Source organism: Schistocerca cancellata, chromosome 8 (assembly GCF_023864275.1).
Source record: "Schistocerca cancellata isolate TAMUIC-IGC-003103 chromosome 8, iqSchCanc2.1, whole genome shotgun sequence".
Classification (NCBI taxonomy): domain Eukaryota; kingdom Metazoa; phylum Arthropoda; class Insecta; order Orthoptera; family Acrididae; genus Schistocerca; species Schistocerca cancellata.
In genome coordinates, this window is record NC_064633.1 from 530,918,529 (window position 1) to 530,943,336 (window position 24,808).

The 24,808-nt window shown below is 44.3% G+C and overlaps 1 protein-coding gene across 1 annotated transcript in view; it reads left to right on the top strand.

Moving 5' to 3' along the window:
• LOC126095667 (proteoglycan 4) overlaps positions 1-24,808 on the top strand; it is a 407,646-nt gene that overhangs the window by 318,641 nt on the left and 64,197 nt on the right. The window contains exons 13-14 of the mRNA XM_049910423.1: positions 23,915-23,992; positions 24,077-24,160. Of these exons, the coding sequence (XP_049766380.1) occupies positions 23,915-23,992; positions 24,077-24,160 (162 nt within the window). The remainder of the gene's footprint in view (positions 1-23,914; positions 23,993-24,076; positions 24,161-24,808) is intronic.

Consider the following 24,808-nt stretch of genomic DNA (forward strand, 5'->3'; position numbering starts at 1 on the left):
TTCAAAACACTAACCCATTCTCACAACTACTTTATTAGCGCCATCGTTATCTCCATTGAGAAAATATACTCCACCTACAGGCGTTTTTGGTCACAATTAATAAGTAATTTAGGAGAGAAAAGATTTATAAATTTCTACATGTTTCCAAAAATGAATAAATTGTACTTTACAGTCATTACGAATCTACATCAAGCTAAAGTTTTTTCTGCAAGTGAAATTTTATTTAACTGTGTCTCTTGTACTGAGAGAAAAGTTAACACACAATATTAATAAGATATGTTATCATGAAAGTAAACAGTTGCCTTCAATAAATATGATGGCTCATTTTAATTGGTTTAAGGCTACCTATGCAAAATTTTATATTTTAATTAAATTTTCATAATTAAATATAGCTGGGTTTTACTGCGTTTCTGTTGGGTTTTTAAAAAAAGACGCCTTGGTATTCTTTGGGTCAGGTTAAATTACAAGAACTCTGTTACCAGATAGGACTGATACAGGAGACAGAGATTATCCAACGAAGAGCGGTGTGTTTCGTCACAGAATCATTTAGTCGGCGCGAGAGGGTTACAGAAAGTCTCAAAAACTCCAGTGGCAGACGCTGCAAGAGAGGCATTGTTGATCACAGAGGGATTTACTATTGAAATTTTGGGAGAGTAATTTCCGGGAAGATTCAGACAACATATGAATTCCTCCCACAACGTCCCGCAAAATGATTACAAGGAGAAAATAAGAGGAATAGGCGCTAATACAGAGGCTTACCGACAATTATTCTGCTTGTGGACGTCTAGATCTGATCTACATCTTCATCTACCTACACACTCCGTAAGCCACCGTACGGTGCGTGGCGGAGGGTATCCTGTACCACAACTAGTCGTTTTATTTCCTGTTCCACTCGTTGAGAGAGCGTGGGAAAAACGACTGTCTATACGTCTCTGAATGAGCCCTTATTTCCTTTATCTTATCTTCGTTGTCCCTACTCGAAATTTGTGTTGGCGACAATATGATCGTTCTGCAGTCTGCTTCAAATGCCGGTTCTCTAAACTTTCACTGCAGTGTTCTTCGAAATGAATATCTTCTCTCCAGTGATTCTCACCTGAGCTCCCGAAGCATATCCGTAACTCTTTCATGCTGATCGAACGAACCGGTAACAAATCTAGCAGTTTGCCTTTGAACTGCTTCAGTGTCTTCCTTCAATCCCAAACACTCAATCAGTACTTAAGAAAAAATCGCATTAGCATGCTATATACTGTCTCTTTTACAGATGAACCACACTTTCCTAAAATTTTCCCAATAAACCGAAGTCGAGTATTCGCCTTCCCTACAACAGTCCTCTCGTACTCGTTCCATTTCATATCGTTTCACAACGTTACGTCCAGATGTTTAACTGACGTGACTGTGTCAGGCAGGATACTATTAATGCTGTATCCGAACATTACGGGTTTGTTTTTCCTACTCGTCCGCATTGACTTATATTTTTCTACATTTAGAGCCAGCTGCCGTTCATCACACAAACTATAAATTTTGTCTTGATCATCTTGTATCGACCTACAGTCAAACAACTTCGACATCTTCCTGTACAAAACAGTATCATCAGCGAACAACCGCAGATTGCTATCCACCTTGTCTGCCAGATCATTTATGTATACAGAAAATAGCAACGCTTCTGTCACACTTCCCTGGGGCACTCCTGATGTTACCCACGTCTCCGATGAACACTCGCCGTCGAGGACAACATGCTGGGGTCTATTACATAAGAAGTCTTCGAGCCTGTCACATATCTCGGAGACTATTCCGTATGCACGTACCCTCCTGAACAGGCTGCAGTGGGGTACCGTGTCGAACGCTTTTCGCAAATCTAGAAATACGTAATCAGTCTGTTTCCCTTCATCCATAGTTCACTGCATATCATGTGAGAAAAGAGCAAGCTGGTTTCACACGTGTGACACATTCTAAAGTCATGCTGGTTCGTCGACATGAGCTTTTCGGTCAGTAGGAAATTTATTATATTCGAACTCAGAATATGCCCTAGAATTCTGCAGCAAACTGGTCCGTAGTGTTGCGCGTCCGTTCTTTTACCCTTGTTATATACAGGAGTCATCTGTTCTTTTTCCAGTCGCTTGGCGCTTTGCGCTGGTCGAGAGATTCACAATAAATACACACTAAGTATGTAGAGGTAGAGTACTCGTTTAAAACCAGAACTTGTGGCCTACTCGTGCTTTCACAGTCCTTCAACCACTTTCCCTAGATGCTCACGACAATAGGACGCAAACAGCCGACCAGTTTCGCTGTTCCCGAGATGCACGTTGCCAAGGCGACTGGCCACAGCAACCTGCCCTTTATCAAAGTCACTCATATCAATGAATTTCCCCGTTTTCAGCATTTATCATCGCTAGAGTGATTCCCCATTCGCCTCCGCTCCGCTTACATACTTGCCTCACCGCGTCGCGTGCCTGCAGTGTCAGCAGACAGCATTCACTATCGCGGTGGTCAGAGGTCATAATGTTCTGGCTCGTCAGTAATTCTGCTGCATGGGTAAATCGCCTCTGGCATTTCAGGGACCTTTAACTACGCGGGCCACATCTGGCTCGGCTATTCATAACATACTAAACAACGCGATGGCTACTATAACGTTGGCAGCAATCAGAAAGTCATTAGAACCCGTCGATGTAATTTGACTTCTAACGATTCGGCTAATCCCATTAGTCACACGCCGAAAGTCTTCTTGGGGTATGTGAATGGTAAGTCCTAATATACACCTCACAATAACAAAAACAGTACACAGATGTTAGCATTACTTCGGAAATTACTGTATCATTCGGGTGGACAGCAGTAAAAATCCGTGTCCGGTCACGCACATTTAGGTTTTCCGAGGTTTTCCCTAATTGCTTCGCCCTTAATAGGAAGAATAATTTATGTTACTTAACTGGAAACATGTGTCTGACAGACACGGTAACAAAAAAATAAATATGTGTTGCTTTTCTGGCAACGTGGTACCTTATTGCATTAGTACACTGAGCAAACTGAACAATAAATCACTAACATCCCTATCAAGTAAGAATTCCAATATGCATTACATACTCATGTAATGGAATTCTATAAACATTCATGAACTGTGTAAAGATATGTCAAGCATTAGCTTCAAATTCAAAAATATTTTTAGTTAATGAAGCCGTTAATCATGGAACGCACATTTTTCGAAATTTCCTGCTATACAGATCTATCACAGTTCACGTCCTTACATGCAATTCTCTTGTTGTTCAAGTAAGACCAAAGCCACCACTTCCTCTCTTATTTCACAAAGATCAGTAGATCTGTAGTTGCTTCAGTGGTGTACTTCAATCCTGTTGCGGTTAAATGTTTGTCCGTTTCATAGTTAGTTCTACCAGTTCGCCCACCAAGCATGTTCGCCCACTTCGCTGAGTGGAAGCCGGCACAGTAGCTCAGCGTGTTCGGTCAGAGGGCTGGATGCCCTCTGTAACAAAAGAACTGAGTGAAAGGATAAACGATGAACTTGAACGGGTGTCTTGTAGCGTCCACCCCGACCAAATGCAACGAACGATAACGAACAAAATGATCAATTACAGAATAAAGAGGGTTAGCTGCCCTCTGTGCTAAAAAGAACTGAGTGAATGGATCAACGATGAATTTGGACGGGTGGTATGGGACGTATGCCTTGATAAAATGCAATGAACAAAATGAGATCAACAAAAAAACAAGTGGTCAGCCCTTCTGACTGCCCGGGTTCGAATCCCAGTCGGGTCAGAGGTCTTTCTATACTCGGGGGCTGTGTAATGGCGCGGTTAATTTTGCTGGTCCTACAGAAAGTGTCCACGTACTTTGTGGTGAATTTCTTCTTCTGCAGTCCGGTCCACACCCCATGCGTGTTTTCTACTGGAATACCTGCAGTAGAAACAGTAGCATTATACGAATCCAATGGGTACACCGAATGTTTTTCAGTATCAGGTTAACTGAGCGATTAATTGAAAGGCAGTTTGTGAGTGAAAACTTGGATGCATTGGCGCCTGTTTGACACAAAAAGCACTGCCAATACCGTGCTAATGTTAAGGTTTAGTTTCAACACTCATGGTCACCCGTAACAATCAGCTTATATTATCGAACCAAACCTAATACGAGAAAGAATTACAAAACGGATTATCTGTGATAGAATTCTCTCTCAAATATTACACAATTTGACCTCTACGAATGTTCATTTTTGCAGTCACGCCTTGTGTAATACGATACCCGGATTTTCGATATTCGAAAGCCACAATTTACATATTAAAACCGGAATTTCACGTGCTCGTCTTTTTCACACGTTCTCGTCCATTTTGCAGCACTTCACGGTCAAGTTTTAGTCATTATTCGGTATAATTTTCACTTCTATTCAGAGTTCCTTTTATCCACATCCGAACATAATCACGGTTGAGATCCGAAGTCCACTTTTAGACTTCACAAAGCAATTCTTCAGCCCACAAAATTCACGATAGCGTACTGTCCTCATCAAAACTAATCCGATATTAGTATTATACCACGCCATCCCACGTCTTTTAGATCTGGCCAGTCAGAACTTAATAGCTTTTGTAAACATAATACTAAATAAACAAATTTAGAAACCGCACAAATATCAAAATAACTCCATCGTTAAATCGTAAAATGTATCGTCTTTTCTCATCCCAGAAACTGGCTAGTTGCACTTTACGATTTCCCTGAGTATGATTCACTCTCTCAGTACACAGTTCTCACACTAACGTACACACAGTTAACAAACATAGCAATATTCATTTATTTAATACTTCGCTTCCACACCATCAGTCACACTAACAATTAAATAAATTAGCAATAATTAATGTCGTAATAATCACAATTACTACATATTTGTTTCCAAAATATGTTTTAACTACTTGATAATCTCATAGTCCGTAAGACGCTGATGCCTTTCGACCACAGTTAACAGCAACTAGCTACTGAATCAGAGCGTATCTGTCATTGTCGCGCTATGTAGCCGCGCGGTCTTGGGCGCCTTGCATAAATCCCTCATCCGCCCTATCCTTTGTTATGCCCATCTGGCTTGGTTCTCCGCCCCCCCTACCTTTTACAAATCCCTCCAAATCCTTGAACGCCATGCTCTCCGCCTCGCCTATCGCATCCGTCTCCCCTCCCCCATGCGGATCCTCTATGATCTCATCCCCTTCCCCCACCTTCTCCTTTTCCTTGAAAGGATACGGATCCTGTACACCTCCCGTAAACTCGATCCTCCTCACCCGCTCGTCTCCCCGATCCTCTCCCACCCCCGCCCGCTACCGCACCTGTATTCCCACGTCCCACCCGGTCTCCATCTCTCCACCCTCCTTACACTCTCCCAAGCTGGCTTCCGCCAACTCCCTCTCCCTGATGATGCCCTCCTCCCCTCCATCTACCCCTCCTATCAACTTTGACCCTGCCCCACCCCCCACTTCTGGTGTCCTTTCCTTTAGGCACCCTCCCTCCCTTATCTTCCCTTCTCTTTCCTTTTCCCCCGTCCCCTCCCTCCACCCCTCTTCCCCCGGGCTTCCCCTCCCCCTTCCTCCCTCCCCCTATCTCCCCTGCCCGTGGCATCTCTGCTCTCCCCTCTCGCTCTCCCACTCCATTTCCGCCTCCTCCTCTCTTGGCAGGTCCCCGGACTCGCACACGCACAGTGAACATTCGCGCGCCGGAGGTCATTGCCATCAGTGTCTCGTGTGTGTGCCTTCGTTTGTGTTTAGTGTATATTCGCCGTCACGCCGCCACTGTTCACGTGTACCGTCGCCGTCATCCATGTTTTGTGCACCGTGTCAACTAGTGTCAGTGATGTTTTCTCGTCCAGCGTGAACGGCTCCGTGTTTTTTGTTTTTTAGTGTCTACATTGTTTTGCCCGCCGTTTAGTTTGTATTCTCTGTGCCCCCTCTATGTATTACTTATTGTAACCTCACGGCTGAAGAGCGGCGTACTCAGCTGCTGACAGCCCGCCTTGTGTAAGGTGATAAAAATCACAATAAAGAAAAAAAAAGGCGCCTTGCATGGTTCCCGCGGCTCCCTCTGACGGAGGTTCGGGTTCTCCCTCGGGCATGTGTGTGTGTGTGTGTGTTGTCCTTAGCATAAGTTAGTTTAAGTTAGATTAAGTAGCGTGTAAGCCTAAGAACCCATGACCTCAGTAGTTTGTTCCCATAGGAACTTACGACCATATCTGTCATACATTGACCGTGACTCATTTTGTCTATCTGGTCGGTTCCGTCTCTTACTTACATAGGCGTTACAAAGCACTATGCTCAGCTGGGTGTTGTGTTGTCTCCCTCAACATTTCGTCATCATCGACATGAAAGACAACTGAAAAGACTTGCAACTCGGCAGCTGAACTTCCCCAAGTGGGGACTCCCGGCCATCAGTGCCATACGAGCATTTCGTTTCATCATCAGACACCAAAGACTAAATACCGTCTGTTGTAGGATATCACCTAAATTTTTAACGGCCCTTGTTAGACCCTGTATTCTCCGGATTATGTTATCACGAGATACCCATCCAACTTTAGTTCTTCTTTCGATTCCCAAAAAATGCATTTTTCCGTATGTAAACTGAAAGAACTGTAATGCCGTTATTTGCTTGGTCACTGGCAAAGGAAAAGTTAACGCCTGTCTTGTTCATCAGAGGAAAACCTGGAGGTTGCTTTTTTTAGCATAAAATGAAGGATGACATTCGGAATCGTCAGAAAATAAATCCTCAACACCAATTTCCTCTCCATCTGCTTCCTACTACATCCCAGTAAGTCTGTCTTCAAAATTGTGACCATTCCCTGTCAGCATGTCGATTCGTTTTCTTTTTCGTGACGTAGATAGAACATGTTCCATTTTTCCACCAGTGTAATGTATTACAAAAATGGTGGTATCTGTCTAATAGATGCGCTACAGTACTTGCTTGACAGACACTCTGATATTTGAGAAAACAACTATTACTTAACGTGTAACTGTCAGCATTAACAATGACTCACACCACAACACTGTCAAAGAAATTTTATGAAACTACAGAGGCATTCCCGCCAATAGTGCAAACAGTATTGTAAATCTAACAAAATAAAATGCATGCCTGTCGCCCGTCAGGCATATTCTTCCTTTTAAGGCATAAGATAAATTTTGGAATAATTCTTTTGAAAAGTGCGCAGTCGATTTCCTTCACCATCCGTCCTCAATCCGAGCTTTCGCTCAATGCCTAATTACCTCGTTGTCGTCGGGAATTGAAATCCTAATCTTAATTCCTTCCTTTCTTCTTTAGCGATTATCTGAGTTACTCGGAGATAACTTCACTTTTCTGGAAACATCTACTTAAACCAGTCCAAACAAGTTACTTCAAATTGTAATGAAATGCTGATATCCTAATTTTCGTGACGACTGATCCTCCCTACAAAATCCAGGAGGTGCTAGACTGTATGCAATGAAGTCACTGAATTTCAAAGCAGCCATAATATCCGTCTTTGATTCATAATAAAGTAACCTGAACTTCTCTGTAGATGGAAAAACTTATCTTTGTGACGCAGTTGCTGTGGAAAGCTCGGTCACTATCAGAGTGTGAGAAAAATATACGAACAACCCGGAAATAATTACGCGACACAAACAGATGACGTCCAGAAATAACTTACGTAGCACGTAAATTCGTCCATGACTTTAGGAAGCTGCAGTACGCCAGGTTTCAGAAATTAAACACAAGTTTCCACCACCGCCTGTTATTTTCAAACTACCCACACTATTTCAGCATTTCACCAATGAGAAATGACTGGGCAGATCTGAAACTTCTTACTGGAGGACACTATAGCTAGCACATCTTTCATAAACTGCATCGCAGCGGTACGTTATTTCCACTGACAATATTTTTAAAATACACACACACACACACACACACACACACACACACACACACACACACACACGTAAGAGCGCGACCCCCCCCCCCCCCCCCCCCCCGAAATGGGAAACAACATGCGTGTGTAGCTGCTAATAACACGAGAGATGGGATGTTTGTAAATTCGCACCAAAGTAAAAGTTCAGACAACAAAATATATCATTGCAGGTACAAGAAATTTTTGTATTTTGAAATAAAATCATGCAGAATGACTGGAACGGAAATGTAAGTCTATGTAATACGTCGATTCTGGGACCAAATACCACGACGCGAATATGCAATTCAGTTACTGTTAAAGAAATTTATTACAAAATATTGATTCGATAAAGCGCTAAAAACAGGAGTAAATTTTAAAAAAATGAAACTTTTGGCTTTTTTTCCGCCTGAAAGGTATCTAACAGTTTGAAGTTTAGAGTCACTTAGCTGAGCGGGTTGAACGATGTCTTCCAACCTTACCTGCAGCTAGGCGAAGACTCGACAGCGTAATGTGCCCGTAAATATTCAAGTATATTCATAACATTTCTTTTGATGCGAGTGTAATCGGTTTGGCGACTGTAATATTTCTACGTTTGTTTCCATCCTTTTGATGGAAGCACACACTGTAATAGACCTTCACGCTCGAACTTGCAAAATAGAGCATTTCCAGCACATGAAACTCATACTTTGCTCACTCTTGCACTTTTACTGGTCCTCAGTCACTAGGGCGCAGAATATTATACAGGAAACAGCAATTTTTTAAGTCACTTGTATCGTACCACCAAGCTAAGTCTACTAACAATAACCACGCCTCTGTCTATGCTCTGTGCACATTCTCTGGTCACAGAGCCTATTGTCAGACAATCGGCTATCGATACTTTACTGCGATGCCTTCCTCACATAATAGTTTTACGTATACTTTTAAGTCACATTGATTTTTTATTATTACAAAAAAAGGACATAAAAAGAAAACACTGTATACAAGAGAATAAAGTTGTTAATAATAATGGATATGTTGTGAAGCTATTTTCGGTTCAATTCGACCTGGAAAGCAGTTTGTTCTTCCATAACGTTTTTAAGTTTAAACGCTAGCGATTAAAACTTAATGACTGTTTTTGTATGCATTCTCCATAGCTTATGAATCAAGCGAAAAAAATAGGTTTTCTTCCTCTTGTTACAGCTTAATTTGTTACACTTTTGCCGGCCGGAGTGGCCGTGCGGTTCTAGGCGCTACAGTCTGGCGCCGAGCGACCTCTACGGTCGCAGGTTCGAATCCTGCCTCGGGCATGGATGTGTGTGATGTCCTTAGGTTAGTTAGGTTTAATTAGTTCTAAGATCTAGGCGACTGATGACCTCAGAAGTTACGTCGCATAGTGCCCAGAGCCATTTGAACCATTTGTTACAATTGTGTCCATCGGGTCTATGTTACGTGGGTGTTTCAAAATTCACATCTATGAAACCTTTAATGGAATTTCATTTCTACGTGTCTGAGATACACGCCCAATAGTTCTTTTTATAACAATCAGGTCTTTGCTTGCTTCTCGCTGGAATATGTGAAATTACACAACAATCCGCGTCGTTTTTTATGTTCATATTATGAAAACATTAGCGCTCCAATAACGTTTCAACTGTTTCACACTGCTGTCATGACGAAATTATTTGTTTCAGATTGACAGTTTGTAGAATTAATAAATGTATTGACAATGAGAAGAATATTTCTGAAGAAGAACATCACACGACTGAGTATTCATCCTACCTTTGAATCAGAAGACATACCTCACAGGGAAAGGTGCAAATGATTCAGTCAAAAGACAAAAATATCATATGGGTCTTAGAACCTATTCTACAGACTAGAAGAAACATCCAGTAAAAACATTATAAAACAGAGCTGGTCCAACAACATATGCTACATCCAGAGCAAGTGATATAAAATCATCTTTCCAAGCTCTTATGGACGAGAATATTCATATTATTGCGATAGAAATTGTTAATATCGAGGGTAAAAAAAATAATGGTGACGGCTGTGAAGAATTAGATCAACTTGGGCTTGAAGCCTATATTGATTTGTTATTATTGGTTGGTGCATGCAGATGTATCTCCAGGTCACAGAATAAATATACATGGTATTATGAATCAACAAAAAGTCTATGGGATCCAGAAACGGATAAAGCCAAATTCCTGACGTAATGTCACAGAAACGATTTTATTGCATCTCGTGTGTATTACACTTCGATGACAAGTCTGATCGAAGAACACGGAGTGTAGATGACAAGTTAGCACCTGCAAAAGTTCTATGGGAAAAGTGGTTGGAAGTACTTTCGAAACCATATAATCCTGGCAAAAGTGTAACCGTAGAATAGTCTACAGTACCTAAATGTAAAAGTATAATCATTTCTAATAATTTACGAGTATTATACCCTAAAATAGCAGTTGGATCGTTATGACCGGAAAGAGCATTTGTGTACAGCTCCTTTAAGGAAGGAAGTCTTCTTCTTCTTCTTCTTCTTCTTCTTCTTCCGTCATGCTTTCCCACAGCCTGTTGCAGCTACACCTGGTCCTTCCATCGTTTTGCAGGTCTTCCAATTCATCTTTTATCTTATGCAGTATATCGCCAAAAATGTAGTGGTAAACTTGATATGTCCATTCGTAACAGAGGGGATTAACGAAATTGTTGCATTGTTACATGTCTCACTGCGAAACAATACAATTCTATACACACTGGTGAGCTAAAACATTAGGACCACGTGCTTAGTAGCTTGTTTGTCCGTCTTTGGAACAAAATACATCACTGATTCTGCGTGTCACGGATCCGACAGTTTGTTGGTAGATTTGTGGAGGTATGGGGCATTAGATGTCTACGCACAGTTCATGTAATTCCGGTAATTAAGAGGCCGCTGATTTGCGAACGCGGTGATAGCGCCAGATAACGACCCAGATGGGTTCCATAGGATTTAGATCAGGAGAATTTGGTCGCCGAGATATCAATGTGAGTTCACTACAATGTTCCTCAAGCCACTGTAGCACGGCCCTGGCTCCGAGACACGGACAATTATACTGCTGAAAGATGACATCGCCGTCGAAGAAGACATCAAGCATGAAGGGATACAGGTGGTTAGCAGCTGCCAGCGTGTCTTCGATTACTACCACAGGTCTCATGCAGGCGCAGGACAATGTTCCCATAGCATAATACAGCTCCCACCAACCTGCGTCCGTTGGAATGTTGCGCGTTTGGAGCACGCGTTCACCTCGATGATGGCGTTTGCAGAGACGACCATCGACCTAGTGTAGGAAAAATGTGATTCACCCGAAGAGCCGATACGTTTGCGTTGATCGACGTCGAATTCCGATGGTCCCGTGCCCGCTGCTATCGTAACTGACGATGTCGGTGTCAACATGTGAACCCGTAGGGGTGGTCTGCTGCAGAGCTCCAAGTTTAACTACACTCCTGGAAATGGAAAAAAGAACACATTGACACCGGTGTGTCAGACCCACCATACTTGCTCCGGACACTGCGAGAGAGCTGTACAAGCAATGATCACACGCACGGCACAGCGGACACACCAGGAACCGCGGTGTTGGCCGTCGAATGGCGCTAGCTGCGCAGCATTTGTGCACCGCCGCCGTCAGTGTCGGCCAGTTTGCCGTGGCATACGGAGCTCCATCGCAGTCTTTAACACTGGTAGCATGCCGCGACAGCGTGGACGTGAACCGTATGTGCAGTTGACGGACTTTGAGCGAGGGCCTATAGTGGGCATGCGGGAGGCCGGGTGGACGTACCGCCGAATTGCTCAACACGTGGGGCGTGAGGTCTCCACAGTACATCGATGTTGTCGCCATTGGTCGGCGGAAGGTGCACGTGCCCTTCGACCTGGGACCGGACCGCAGCGACGCACGGATGCACGCCAAGACCGTAGGATCCTACGCAGTGCCGTAGGGGACCGCACCGCCACTTCCCAGCAAATTAGGGACACTGTTGCTCCTGGGGTATCGGCGAGGACCATTCGCAACCATCTCCATGAAGCTGGGCTACGGTCCCGCACACCGTTAGGCCGTTTTCCGCTCACGCCCCAACATCGTGCAGCCCGCCTCCAGTGGTGTCGCGACAGGCGTGAATGGAGGGACGAATGGAGACGTGTCGTCTTCAGCGATGAGAGTCGCTTCTGCCTTGGTGCCAATGATGGTCGTATGCGTGTTTGGCGCCGTGCAGGTGAGCGCCACAATCAGGACTGCATACGACCGAGGCACACAGGGCCAACACCCGGCATCATGGTGTGGGGAGCGATCTCCTACACTGGCCGTACACCACTGGTGATCGTCGAGGGGACACTGAATAGTGCACGGTACATCCAAACCGTCATCGAACCCATCGTTCTACCATTCCTAGACCGGCAAGGGAACTTGCTGTTCCAACAGGACAATGCACGTCCGCATGTATCCCGTGCCACCCAACGTGCTCTAGAAGGTGTAAGTCAACTACCCTGGCCAGCAAGATCTCCGGATCTGTCCCCCTTGAGCATGTTTGGGACTGGATGAAGCGTCGTCTCATGCGGTCTGCACGTCCAGCACGAACGCTGGTCCAACTGAGGCGCCAGGTGGAAATGGCATGGCAAGCCGTTCCACAGGACTACATCCAGCATCTCTACGATCGTCTCCATGGGAGAATAGCAGCCTGCATTGCTGCGAAAGGTGGATATACACAGTACTAGTGCCGACATTGTGCATGCTCTGTTGCCTGTGTCTATGTGCCTGTGATTCTGTCAGTGTGATCATGTGATGTATCTGACCCCAGGAATGTGTCAATAAAGTTTCCCCTTCCTGGGACAATGAATTCACGGTGTTCTTATTTCAATTTCCAGGAGTGTATTTACGATGAACCGTTGCTCTGAAACATTGGTGCGTGCATCAGCGTTGTGCTCTTTCGGCAGAAATGCCACAGATCGCTACTACTTTACAGAGCAGGCAAGCCTCCGAACCCATCGTTCTGTGAGGAGGAGTGGACATCCAACCATTTAGCGCCTAGTGGTAATTTCACTGTCCTTCTGGCCCCTTCCGTATATGCTCACGACAGTAGCACGCGAACATTCGACCAGCCTCACCGCTTTCGAGATACCGTTCACAGGTCCTGCGTAATAATAATTTGCTCTTTATCAAAGTCGCTTATCTCATTGGATTTCCCCAGTTGCAGCTCATATCTTCGCATGGGTGATCCCCCGTCCGTGTCTGCTCCGCTTACATACTTTTGTCGCCCCGCACTTGTCCGCAGCCACACCAGGCGGCATCCAACGTCGCAGTGGGCAGTGATCATAATGTTGTGGCATACCAGTGTATCTGTCGCGTCACTAAATCCAGTAACGTAAAAGATGGAAGGAGGTGAAAAAACGAAGAGTACTATCAGCAGTGTGCTCACAAAATACAATGCAGCCATTAAAACTGCAGCACTGTGAAGCCGGGATACAAAATTCCGCAAACTGGAATGAAATACACTTACACGATGGGAACGCAAATGTTTAACATTCCAGCGCAGCAGCATTAAGAAGCCAGAGTGACGCCACCATATTGTGTGCGTAAAGGTAGATCACGCAGCTGGTTCATCATTTACAAATAGCATTTGAATGTATTTGCTTCTGAAGAAATCGTGCTATACTCAAGTACGAGGGTGAAATGTCTACCTTCACGTGTCGGAATTCGTCAACCGCATAAGCTAAATGTCGCAGCCTGTATCCTGCCAAACCATCCACAACTATAACAATATTTTCTTCCTATTATGCTGTCTACAAACAATATGAAAAATGTCGTTATTGGTACCCTTCATCGGGCTGCAATTTTAATGGCGAGTTGTACACACATTTACAAGGCATGGAATTAAATAATGTCAGGTTTCTTGCGGCTCCAGTCCACAGTGTGACCGCTACGTTTCGGAAGGCACACAGTCTTCTGTTCCCATTTGTTGAAGTGCAGGGTATGCCATCCGAAATGTCAAAACACACTGCGAATTGAGGTGACAAGAAATCCGAGAAGCTTTTATTTCATTCACAAACCGCGAAAACCTCATCTGGAAACAAAATATCCACGGGTGTACTGCCGGTCTACAGTGTCCGACGGGCACAATATTTCGGCGATCATACATGTCGTCATCTTCAGGTGAACTGACGGACTGAGCTCCTGTGAACGTGCCGGCACGGAGATCCGCACGCTATGGCTCCTCAGAGGGAACTGGGTTCGGTCGCGGCGCTGAGCAGCCATAGCGTACGGATCTCCGTGCCGGCACGTTCACAGGAGCTCAGTCCGTCAGTTCACCTGATGATGGCGACATGTATGATCGCCGAAATATTGTGCCCGATGGACACTGTAGACCGGCAGTACACCCGTGGATATTTTGATTATTAAATACGCCGGGAGAAACTCAAGAATCACCTCATCTGGAATGTTTACCAGGCTCTTCACAAACGATTAACTTTTCGTCCGTGCACTATACATGTCCGAAGTAGCAATGCATCGCACCTCTCAATAACGCGGGCACTGCGGGATCTACTATTACGAAAAAGTTAATTGCTTACACCATTTGACCATAGAGATCATTATTGCATTAATAATCCGAAATTACGAGGGCGGTTCAATAAGTAATGGAACACAATTTTTTTTTCTCGGCCAATTTTGGTTGAAAAAACCGGAAATTTCTTGTGGAATATTTTCAAACATTCCCGCTTCGTCTCGTATAGTTTCATTGACTTCCGACAGGTGGCAGCGCTGTACAGAGCTGTTAAAATGGCGTCTGTAACGGATGTGCGTTGCAAACAACGGGCAGTGATCGAGTTTCTTTTGGCGGAAAACCAGGGCATCTCAGATATTCATAGGCGCTTGCAGAATGTCTACGGTGATCTGGCAGTGGACAAAAGCACGGTGAGTCGTTGGGCAAAGCGTGTGTCATCATCGCCGCAAGGTCAAGCAAGACTGTCTGATCTCCCGTGTGCGGGTCGGCCGTGCACAGCTGTGACTTCTGCAATGGCGGAGCGTGCGAACACACTCGTTCGAGATGATCGACGGATCACCATCAAACAACTCAGTGCTCAACTTGACATCTCTGTTAGTAGTGCTGTCACAATTGTTCGCCAGTTGGGATATTCAAAGGTTTGTTCCCGCTGGGTCCCTCGTTGTCTAACCGAACACCATAAAGAGCAAAGGAGAACCATCTGTGCGGAATTGCTTCCTCGTCATGTGGCTGAGGGTGACAATTTCTTGTCAAAGATTGTTACGGGCGATGAAACATGGGTTCATAACTTCGAACCTGAAACAAAACGGCAATCAATGGAGTGGCGCCACACCCACTCCCCTACCAAGAAAAAGTTTGAAGCCATACCTTCAGCCGGTAAAGTCATGGTTACAGTCTTCTGGGACACTGAACGGGTTATTCTGTTCGATGTCCTTCCCCATGGTCAAACGATCAACTCTGAAGTGTATTGTGCTACTCTTCATAAATTGAAGAAACGACTTCAGCGTGTTCGTAGGCACAAAAATCTAAACGAACTCTCCTTCTTCATGACAACGCAAGACCTCACACAAGTCTTCGCACCCGAGAGGAGCTCACAAAACTTCAGTGGACTGTTCTTCCTCATGCACCCTACAGCCCTGATCTCGCACCGTCGGATTTCCATATGTTTGGCCCAATGAAGGACGCAATCCGTGGGAGGCACTACGCGGATGATGAAGAAGTTATTGATGCAGTACGACGTTGGCTCCGACATCGACCAGTGGAATGGTACCGTGCAGGCATATAGGCCCTCATTTCAAGGTGGCGTAAGGCCGTAGCATTGAATGGAGATTACGTTGAAAAATAGTGTTGTGTAGCTAAAAGATTGGGGAATAACCTGGTGTATTTCAATGCTGAATAAAACAACCCCTGTTTCAGAAAAAAAATGTGTTGCATTACTTATTGAACTGCCCTCGTACATTGAAATGTAGGTTAAAATGTCAAATAAAAACTAAAAAACGGTTTTCCATCGGGAGTTGTTTCGTTACATCTGTTCTTTACTTGAATGGCAATTAACGTCACATCATTACAGAATTAGCACATCAGTGCCACGGAAAAATTACTTCCGAACGACTTAACACACTTCAACAACTTCTGTGTTTCGCCATTACGTATGATATTCAGGCGTCGTATGGCTCAACAGTCGCTCCGTGTTCCTTGAAAATACAGACGCAGCCGTGCAATCCTTAAACAAGGGCCGAGCGAGGTGGCGGAGTGGTTACCGCACTGGACTCGGATTTGGGAGGACGGCGGTTCAATTCGCGGCCGGCCATTCTGATTCCCTAAATCGCTTCAGGCAAATGCCGGGCTGGTTCCTTTGAAATGGAACGCCAATTTTTTTCTCTGCACTTTAATCAATCCGAGCTTGTGCCCCTTCTCTAATGACCTCGATATCGATGGTGCGTTAAACCCTAATCTTCCTTCCTTCCTTTAACCACTGGTATTGACAAACGATAGTCGCTGGCATACAGCCCGCGACAGTGCATTTCTTTGATTTCAAAGGAAATGGGAACTAGCAAGGACTGTGTTAACACCACCAATAAGACGCATGTGAAGCAAGGACGGAGATTAGAGTTCAGTGCCCTGTCGACAGTGCCATCATCAGAGACGCGGCGTAAGCTCGGATTACGAAAGGATGGGGAAGGAAATCGCCCTGCCGTTTTCAAAGAAATCGTCCCGGTATTTGTCTGGAGCGATATAGGGAAATCGCGGAAAAATCTATGTGGTGAAGTAGATCTGTTGTGCACACAAATGTGTCACGAAAAAAAATGACGTCTGGAAACTACTAGAAGTTCCGGGGTCACGGGTGACTCAAATCGATAACTTTTCCTACCAGTGCTATGGGGCATGAGAGACAGTGCTGCTAGTTAGATCGGGACTGGGGCAGTAAGTGTCAAGTTCGCACTGCTTATTTCGACGGATGTTTCAGAGATACCGCATCATGCGAGCGTTGGCTTCTGCAGGTGTCATCTTCAGTATACCTACATCCACATTTACATATACATATACATGTACATATGTACATTAGTGCTCCGCAAGCCAGTGTACGTTGCACGGCGAAGTGCACATCGTACCAATATTATGGATTTTTTTCCTGTTCCATTCGCATACTGAGCGTGGGATAATGACTGTCTTATGCCTCCTCTACCTTTTTCTCACGATGCCTTCCTTAGAAATAATTGCCAGCAGTTTAATGGTCTCACTGTCATCTTCGAATGAAAGTTCTTCAAATTTATCGAGCAGGGTTATGTGAGAACTCCGCATTTTTCTTAAAGGAATTTCCATTCAAGTTTACCGAACATTTCTGTTACGCTTTCGTATAGCCTTCTTTTCTATCCTTTAGCTTTCGTCCAGCCAGTTTCGTACGAGCTATACCAACCCATTACGATTAGAGCTTCATGTCCCTGAATTCGTTCGACGTCTGCTGTCGTAAGGATTGTTGTAATTTAATCTGACAAAAAAATAAGTATTTAAAAAAATTAAGAAACAATAAAACCACAATAATTTATTTTATTAATATTGTGTTTTAAATTCTCTTGTAATATAAGAAACATTATTAAATACCATTATACTACCAGAAAAACAACTTAAACTTGATGTAGAATCGGAATGACTGTACTTACTTTACTTTTACTTTTTCGTGTCCGGAAACTACAATTTGTTTGCCCAGTATTGGGCAATGTTCAATGCTTCTTCTTTAGCCAGCCATAGATCGTCGAGTGTGCATCTGTGGGGGCAGGCAGGGCTTTCTAGGAGATGTTCCATGTCCTGTCGAGTGCCGCAGTCGCATTTGTCGTCATTTTCGTCCAACAAACCCCATTTGATCAGATTAGATTTCAGAGGAGCCACCCCAGTTCTGATGCGTTTAAGCATTCTCCAGGTTTTCCAGTCGCCATAAACGCCGCTTGGTGGGTCCTCTATTAGTGGATAGTAGATGGGGGGGCTCATCTAAGGCGCAAATTACAAAGGAACCTCCCCATCGCACCCCCCTCAGGTTCAAATGGTTCAAATGGCTCTGAGCACTATGGGACTCAACTGCTGAGGTCATTAGTCCCCTAGAACTTAGAACTAGTTAAACCTAACTAACCTAAGGACATCACAAACATCCATGCCCGAGGCAGGATACGAACCTGCGACCGTAGCGGTCTTGCGGTTCCAGACTGCAGCGCCTTTAACCGCACGGCCACTTCGGCCGGCGCACCCCCCTCAGATTTAGTTATAAGTTGGCACAGTGGATAGGCCTTGAAAAACTGAACACAGATCAGTCGAGAAAACAGGAAGAAGTTGTGTGGAACTATGAAAAAAAAAAATAAGCAAAATATACAAACTGAGTAGTCCATGGGCAAGATAGACAACACGAAGGCTAATGTCAGCACAGAAGCGCCGTGGTCCCGTGGTTAGCGTGAGCAGCTGCGGAACGAGAAGTCCTTGGTTCAAATCCCACCTCGAGTGAAAAGTTTACATTCTGTATTTTCGAAAAGTTATGATCTGTCAGTTCGAGCATTGACGTCTCTGTTCCCTGTCATAAGTTTAGTGTCTGTGTTTTCCGACGGCACAGCAAAGCCATGCCATTAGTAGACGAAAGGACGTGCCTCTCCAATGGGAACCGAAAACATTTGATCGCAAGGTCATAGGTCAACCGATTCCCCCACAGGAAAACACGTCTGATATATTCTATACGACACTGGTGACGGCATGTGCGTCACATGACAGGAATATGTTGTCCACCCACCTAACTTGTACACTTGGCGAATGGATAAAAAGATTCTTCTACTTTGCCCGATTTAGGTTTTCTTGTGAATGTGATAATCACTCCCAAAAAAGTGATGAAAACATAAGAGTTTGTCACATAAACTGAAAATAAAAAAAATTAAGATCTTCACGCGATGGGAGATTTGAACCGAGGACCCCTCGCGCCGCAGCTGCTCACGCTAACCACGGGACCACGACGCGCCGGAGCTGACCTTATCCTTGATATTGCTTAAGATGCCCATGGACTACTCAGTTTGTATATTTTGCTTATTTTTTCATAGTTCCACACAACTTCTTCCTGTTTTCTCGATTGATCTGTGTTCAGTTTTTCAAGGCCTATCCACTGTGCCAACTTATAACTAAATCTGAGGGGGGTGCGATGGGGAGGCTCCCTTGTTAGGAAACGGCGTCTGGATTTGAGTCTGCTGGGGCCACACTCTAGGCCAAATATTGAGTGACGGGCACCAAAGGTTTGTTTTAGCTTCTCGGTATGTTCATGGGCTTTCCTACGTGAGTGAGGGTTTGTGAAACCTGCGGCCCTGTGAAGATTTTCTATGGGGGTTGGTTTCATGCAGCCTGTCACTATCCTGCATGTTTCATTCAAGCTAACATCTACCTTTTTTACGTGGGCGGATCTGCACCATACCGGGCAGGCATATTCGGCAGTTAAGAAGCACTAAGCTTGGCCTGAAGTTCTGACCACGGTAGGTTTGGCACCCCATTTGCTATTGGACAGCTTTCTTATTAGGGAATTTCGTGCTTCTACTTTTTGCGTGTTCTTTCGCAATGATATTTGTATGTCAATGTTCCGTCCAGCACGACGCCAAGGTAGGTGGGAGCATCTGTGTGTTCTAGTAGTGTCCCATCCCAGGTAACATTGAGCCTGCACTTTTCCTGCCTCGAGTTCTGATGGAATGCGCTCACTTGAGTTTTGGAGGGATTGGGTTTTAGAGAATTCTTTTTGTAGTGGGTTGACATTGTAGAAAGGGCGGTTTCTAGTTTCTCCTCGATGGCTTCAAACCTGTTGCCTTGAACTGTTATTGCCAGGTCGTCTGCATATACAAAAGTTTTGGTTTTGTCTGGAGTTGGTTGGTCATTTGTATATATGCTGAATAGGACTGGCGCCAACACGCTCCCTTGGGCGAGCCCATTTTTTTGATTCCGCCATCGACTCTTTTTCCCCTCAAGCATTACGAAGGACTGTCTATTTTGGAGCAGGGATTCGATTATCTTGACTAGGTGGTAGCCTTTCAGGGTCTCGTAGGTTTTATGCAGTAGTGTCCGGTGATCTACTGTATCATAGGCGGAACTTAGGTCGACTAGTGCCAGCCCGGTGATTAGTTTATTCTTAAACCCATCCTCGATATGTTCCGTCAATGCCAGAATTTGACTGGTACAGGACTTTCCAGGTCTAAAACCTGCGTGGTGTTGAATTAGCTTCGAGTCAACGATCTTCTCTGTTCTGTTGAGGACCAATCTTTCATAGAGCTTAAACAGTTGGCAGAGAAGGGTTATGGGTCGATAGCTCTTCGGAGACTCTGGGTCCTTCCCGGGTTTAAGGAGAGCCACCACTTTTGACTGCCTCCACAGTTTCGGGATTTGAAAGGTTTCACGGCACGCGTTAAGAAGTCCAAGTATCCAGTCCCTGGCGCCAAGGCCGAAGTTTTTAATCTGATCCACGCAAATATCATCAAACCCAGCGGCTTTCCCATTCTTCATGATATTTATGCCATTGTTCAACTCTCTCATGGTAAATGGTTTCTGGAATTGGTGTTTTCCGTTGGCAGTAGGTGTGTGATTTTAGTTTTCTGACGTTTGGAGTTGAACTTGCCGTTTAGAAGGAGTTGGTTGGCAACCTGGTTTGGAGTTACGTTGGCCAGGGCCTTGCTTAGCCTTGGGTCACCATCCAGTTTCTTAATCAGGTTCCAGGCTATTTGGAATGACTGTAAATTACAATATAGTTCTTTCAGAAAGCATGCTGAAATTTATAGATCTTCATTAATTTCTTAGCTCTCTCTACTAAATTATTTCTTAATTTTGGCCCAACAAGCCTGTAGGTGGAGAGAATTCTCTCAATGGATGCAAAGAATTTTTAATTTTCTTTCACACATGTTCAGTACAATTTACATGCTATGGAAAATAATAAGAATCCCAAAAAACACATAACTAAAGTAATCTCACGTTTGTAATACGGATCCAACGCTGGAACTAAGCATGAATTGTTACTTATACATAGTTTTTACAGCCATGTGCTTAAACAAAAGATTGTGACAATTCTGCAAGGTTCTGGCTGGCAATATAAGAAAATTAAATTTACCAATTTTTGCCAGTTTAATTTATCAGTTTTTCCACTGACAAATTAGTTGTAAGAACGTGTTAGTGTTTTGAGTGAATTAATCATTATAATTTAAATTGAACTGTTTCACTAGCAATATGGAAAAAATCCATTAAACCAACAAAAATCCAAAAGTACTGGCAGAAGTAAAGCTGTGAGTACCGGGCGTGAGTAGTGCTTCGGTAGCTCAGATGGTAGAGCACTTGCGCGCGAAAGGCAAAGGTCCCGAGTTCGAGTCTCGGTCGGGCACACAGTTTTAATCTGCCAGGAAGTTTCATATCAGCGCACACTCCGCTGCGGAGTGAAAATCTCATTCTGGTTCAACAAAAATCCAGTTTTACCCATTGGGTTGGTTTTTTAGGTATCCAGGTTTTGCTCAGTTCTGGTTGTCATGTTTATTTGATAAGCAATTAAAACACTGGAACAGTATTGTAGAACTGGTCGCATTATCATCTTGTATGTGGTTTACTTTACAGATGCACCGCATTTTCTCAGAAACTTTCCAACATACCCACGTCTTTGAAAAAAACTACGTTCTGTTTAACAAGATCGTTGATCGATTCATTATAAAGTTTTGTTTATTTTTAACAGAATCACTCTTTATTACACAACCACAATTGGTTTCAACCTACAGTGGCGATCTTTAGATGCTACAGAAGGGAAAATAAAAAAGTGTATATTAAGACCTTAAAACTGGGGAATCCAAAAATGTTAAATATATGAAACACTAGCCTTTTTCCTGAGGCTTCTCTTGCTTATGCATTGGACGCATATATTGCTCCAAATACCTCCTCCCTTCTTAGCCTCTTCCTCCTTTTGTCTATCCAACTCATCCTCCCACTTCTATTTGCCTATCTCCTCCTTCCCATTCTCTCAGTCTTTTTATCTCTGTTCTCCTGCCCCTCTTTCTAACCATATCTCCCCCCCCCCCCCACCTGACCACATCTTCCTCCCCAGCTATCTTCCCATTTCTGTCTCCCACTCTTCCTTTTCTACCAGCCCACTACCCTTAAACATTTTCCACCATCCTCATGCATCATCCCTTCCCCCCCCCTCTCCCTCTCTCTCTCTCTCTCTCTCTCTCTCTCTCTCTCTCTCTCTCTCTCTCTCTCTCTCTCTACTTCTCCTCATTCCGCTCTGTCCATCTGCTCCTCTGTCCATCTTAATCTGTCCCAAGTCATTCTCATTGGCACGTGTAGTCCCTGCAATAGAGTTCAATGAAGCAGACCAGTACCATTCGCACAATATGTCTGTCAGAGTGGACAGGCTACATATTAGGGGCTTGAAAATCATTTATTTGCTGCTCACACACTGGCCATCATGCAAATCAGGTCGATAAAGCAGGCCAATATAACTTTAAGACAATACAGCTGTAATGCAGGGCAGCCTACATGTGGAGGCACATAAAACTGTTTCTTGCCCCCATCATGTAGGTTACCCGGCAAAGCAGGTTGATCTGGCAGGCTGATACTGCTCCGACACAACATGCTTGTCATACAGAGCAGTCCATAGCGCAGGGGCTGGAAAAACCACATTTTTCCCATATCTCTACTCCTACTGGAGTTAGGAAGTTATAAACCTCACAATGCTGGTGCTAGTGAAGTCTGTTGTTTCTGTGTCAAATTTGGTTGAAATCGATCCAGAGGTTTGAGAGACTACCTCAGACATACACACATAACTCTGCTTTGTACACTCAGTTTGTTAGGGGTATAAGTGCAAATATTTTTATTATATTAATAGGTGACTGAGACAGTGTACTGAATAACATTACACCAGTGTTCACTTCATTTACAGACTAATAACTGTAGCTATTAGTAGTAGTATGTTTTTAGATTGTTTAGTGCCTCCAACCCCATGTAGCAAGAGCTGACCTTAATGCTTATTTTCCCCTGGGCAGCAGGTCAGGTGTTGAAGTATGGGCACATGGAGCAATTAGTCTATACTGAAAGGCAATGTCCACTTAGTGGTGCAGTTACAACCATGCAGATAATATCAAGTAGTAAGTGATGTGACGTGTTTACAGGAAGATTGTTTCTAAACAGAGATAAGACAACTAACACACTGAAGTGAGTACATACTAAGGTGGCGCCGTGGTTAGCGCACTGGACTCGCATTCGGAAGGACGACGGTTCAATCCCACGTCCGGCCATCCTGGTTTAGGTTTTCTGTGATTTCCCTAAATTGCTCCAGGCAAATGCCGGGATGGTTCCTTTGAAAGGGCATGGCCGACTTCCTTCCCCATCCTTCCCTAATCTTTGAGACCGATAACCTCGCTGTTTGGTCTCTTCCCCCAAACAACCAACCAACCAACCAAAACTAAGGTACCAATGATCACAATATCTGCTGTTATACCCTATCACCATGAATAACAGATGTGAAGCCTGCAAGTATTGTGTAAAAATTTGAAGAACAGTCAAGAACTTTGTGAGATTGATGCAACTAACATTTCCCCATTATATATATATGGCCATCTGAGTAACTGAGTGTTTATTTGAATATCATGGAAAAATCTGAATTAAATGGAACTTTTCGAGATTTTTGCTAAAAATACTTCTCTATTTAATATTATACATATATTTATATATTATAGACATTTTTAAAAAAGATAGCGCAAGTGCATCCAACGGTCTATTAGAGCAAAGTAACAAAATCTGAAGTAAATCGGGGAAGAACTATTTGAGATTTATGGTTACTATATCAAACATCTTCTCTTCGTACAGTAGTATAGATATAGATAAAACAACCTGCTAACACTCCCAGAAGCGTTTTGCTGAATATTTCATTATAGGTCGGATCGAATGGAACATATCCTGTACCTTATAGTTTCCAACAACCTTATAAATGGTGACTCCATTTGTATTTTGAGAGAATCGAGTCCTGAGACGCAGCCGAACCAGCTAGAGTTGTGCCTTTTCCAGGTGGCCGGGTCGTCCTTCAAGAACGGCTTCGTGCGGATCCTGCAAGGCTGGAAGGGCGGCGAAGCGGCGGCGGGGGCGGCGGCGGCGGCGGCGGGGGCCGCGCCGGGGGCGGCGTCTGCACCGGGGGCGGGCGGCGCGCCGGGGGCGGCACAGCGGCAACAGCAGCCGCCGCCCTCCCCCACGCCGGCCTCCGGCTCCTCCTTCGACGCGCTGTCGCCTCGCACGCCGCCCCCGGACTCGAAGAAGGTAGGCGCCCACCTGCATAGGAAGGCATCTGGCAGTGCTGCACAGTTGATAAGGTGGCCTGGTACAGATGCGTGCAAACTTGTTGTTACCAGTAACGAATTCGGCTAATATCGTTCTTCTGAAAAGCAACTGGCTTTTTATTCTCACGAAGAAATGAGTGCTACGTACGGCATATCTCAAGTTGATTCCATATTTCTACATTTTGACACCGTTCTCACAAGCGGTTTCTTACCAGATTATGACTATATGGACTATCATCTCAGCTACGCGACTGGATTCGTGATTTCCTGTCAGAAAGGCCACTGTCTGTAGTAGCAGACGGGAAGTCATCCAGTGGAAACCGAGTTTACATCTGTTCTCCAAAAGAATATTACAGCCTCTCTGCTTTCTTAATCTACACTACTGTCCATTAAAATTGCTACACCAAGAAGAAATGCAAATGATAAATGGGTATTCATGGGAGAAGTATATTATACTAGAACTGACGTGTGATTACATTTTCACGCAATTTGGGTGCATAGATCCTGAGAAATCAGTATCCAGAACAACCACCTCTGGCCGTAATAACGGCCTTGATATGCCTGGGCATTGAGTCAAACAGAGCTTCGATGGCGTGTACAGGTACACAATACGATACCACAGTTGAAG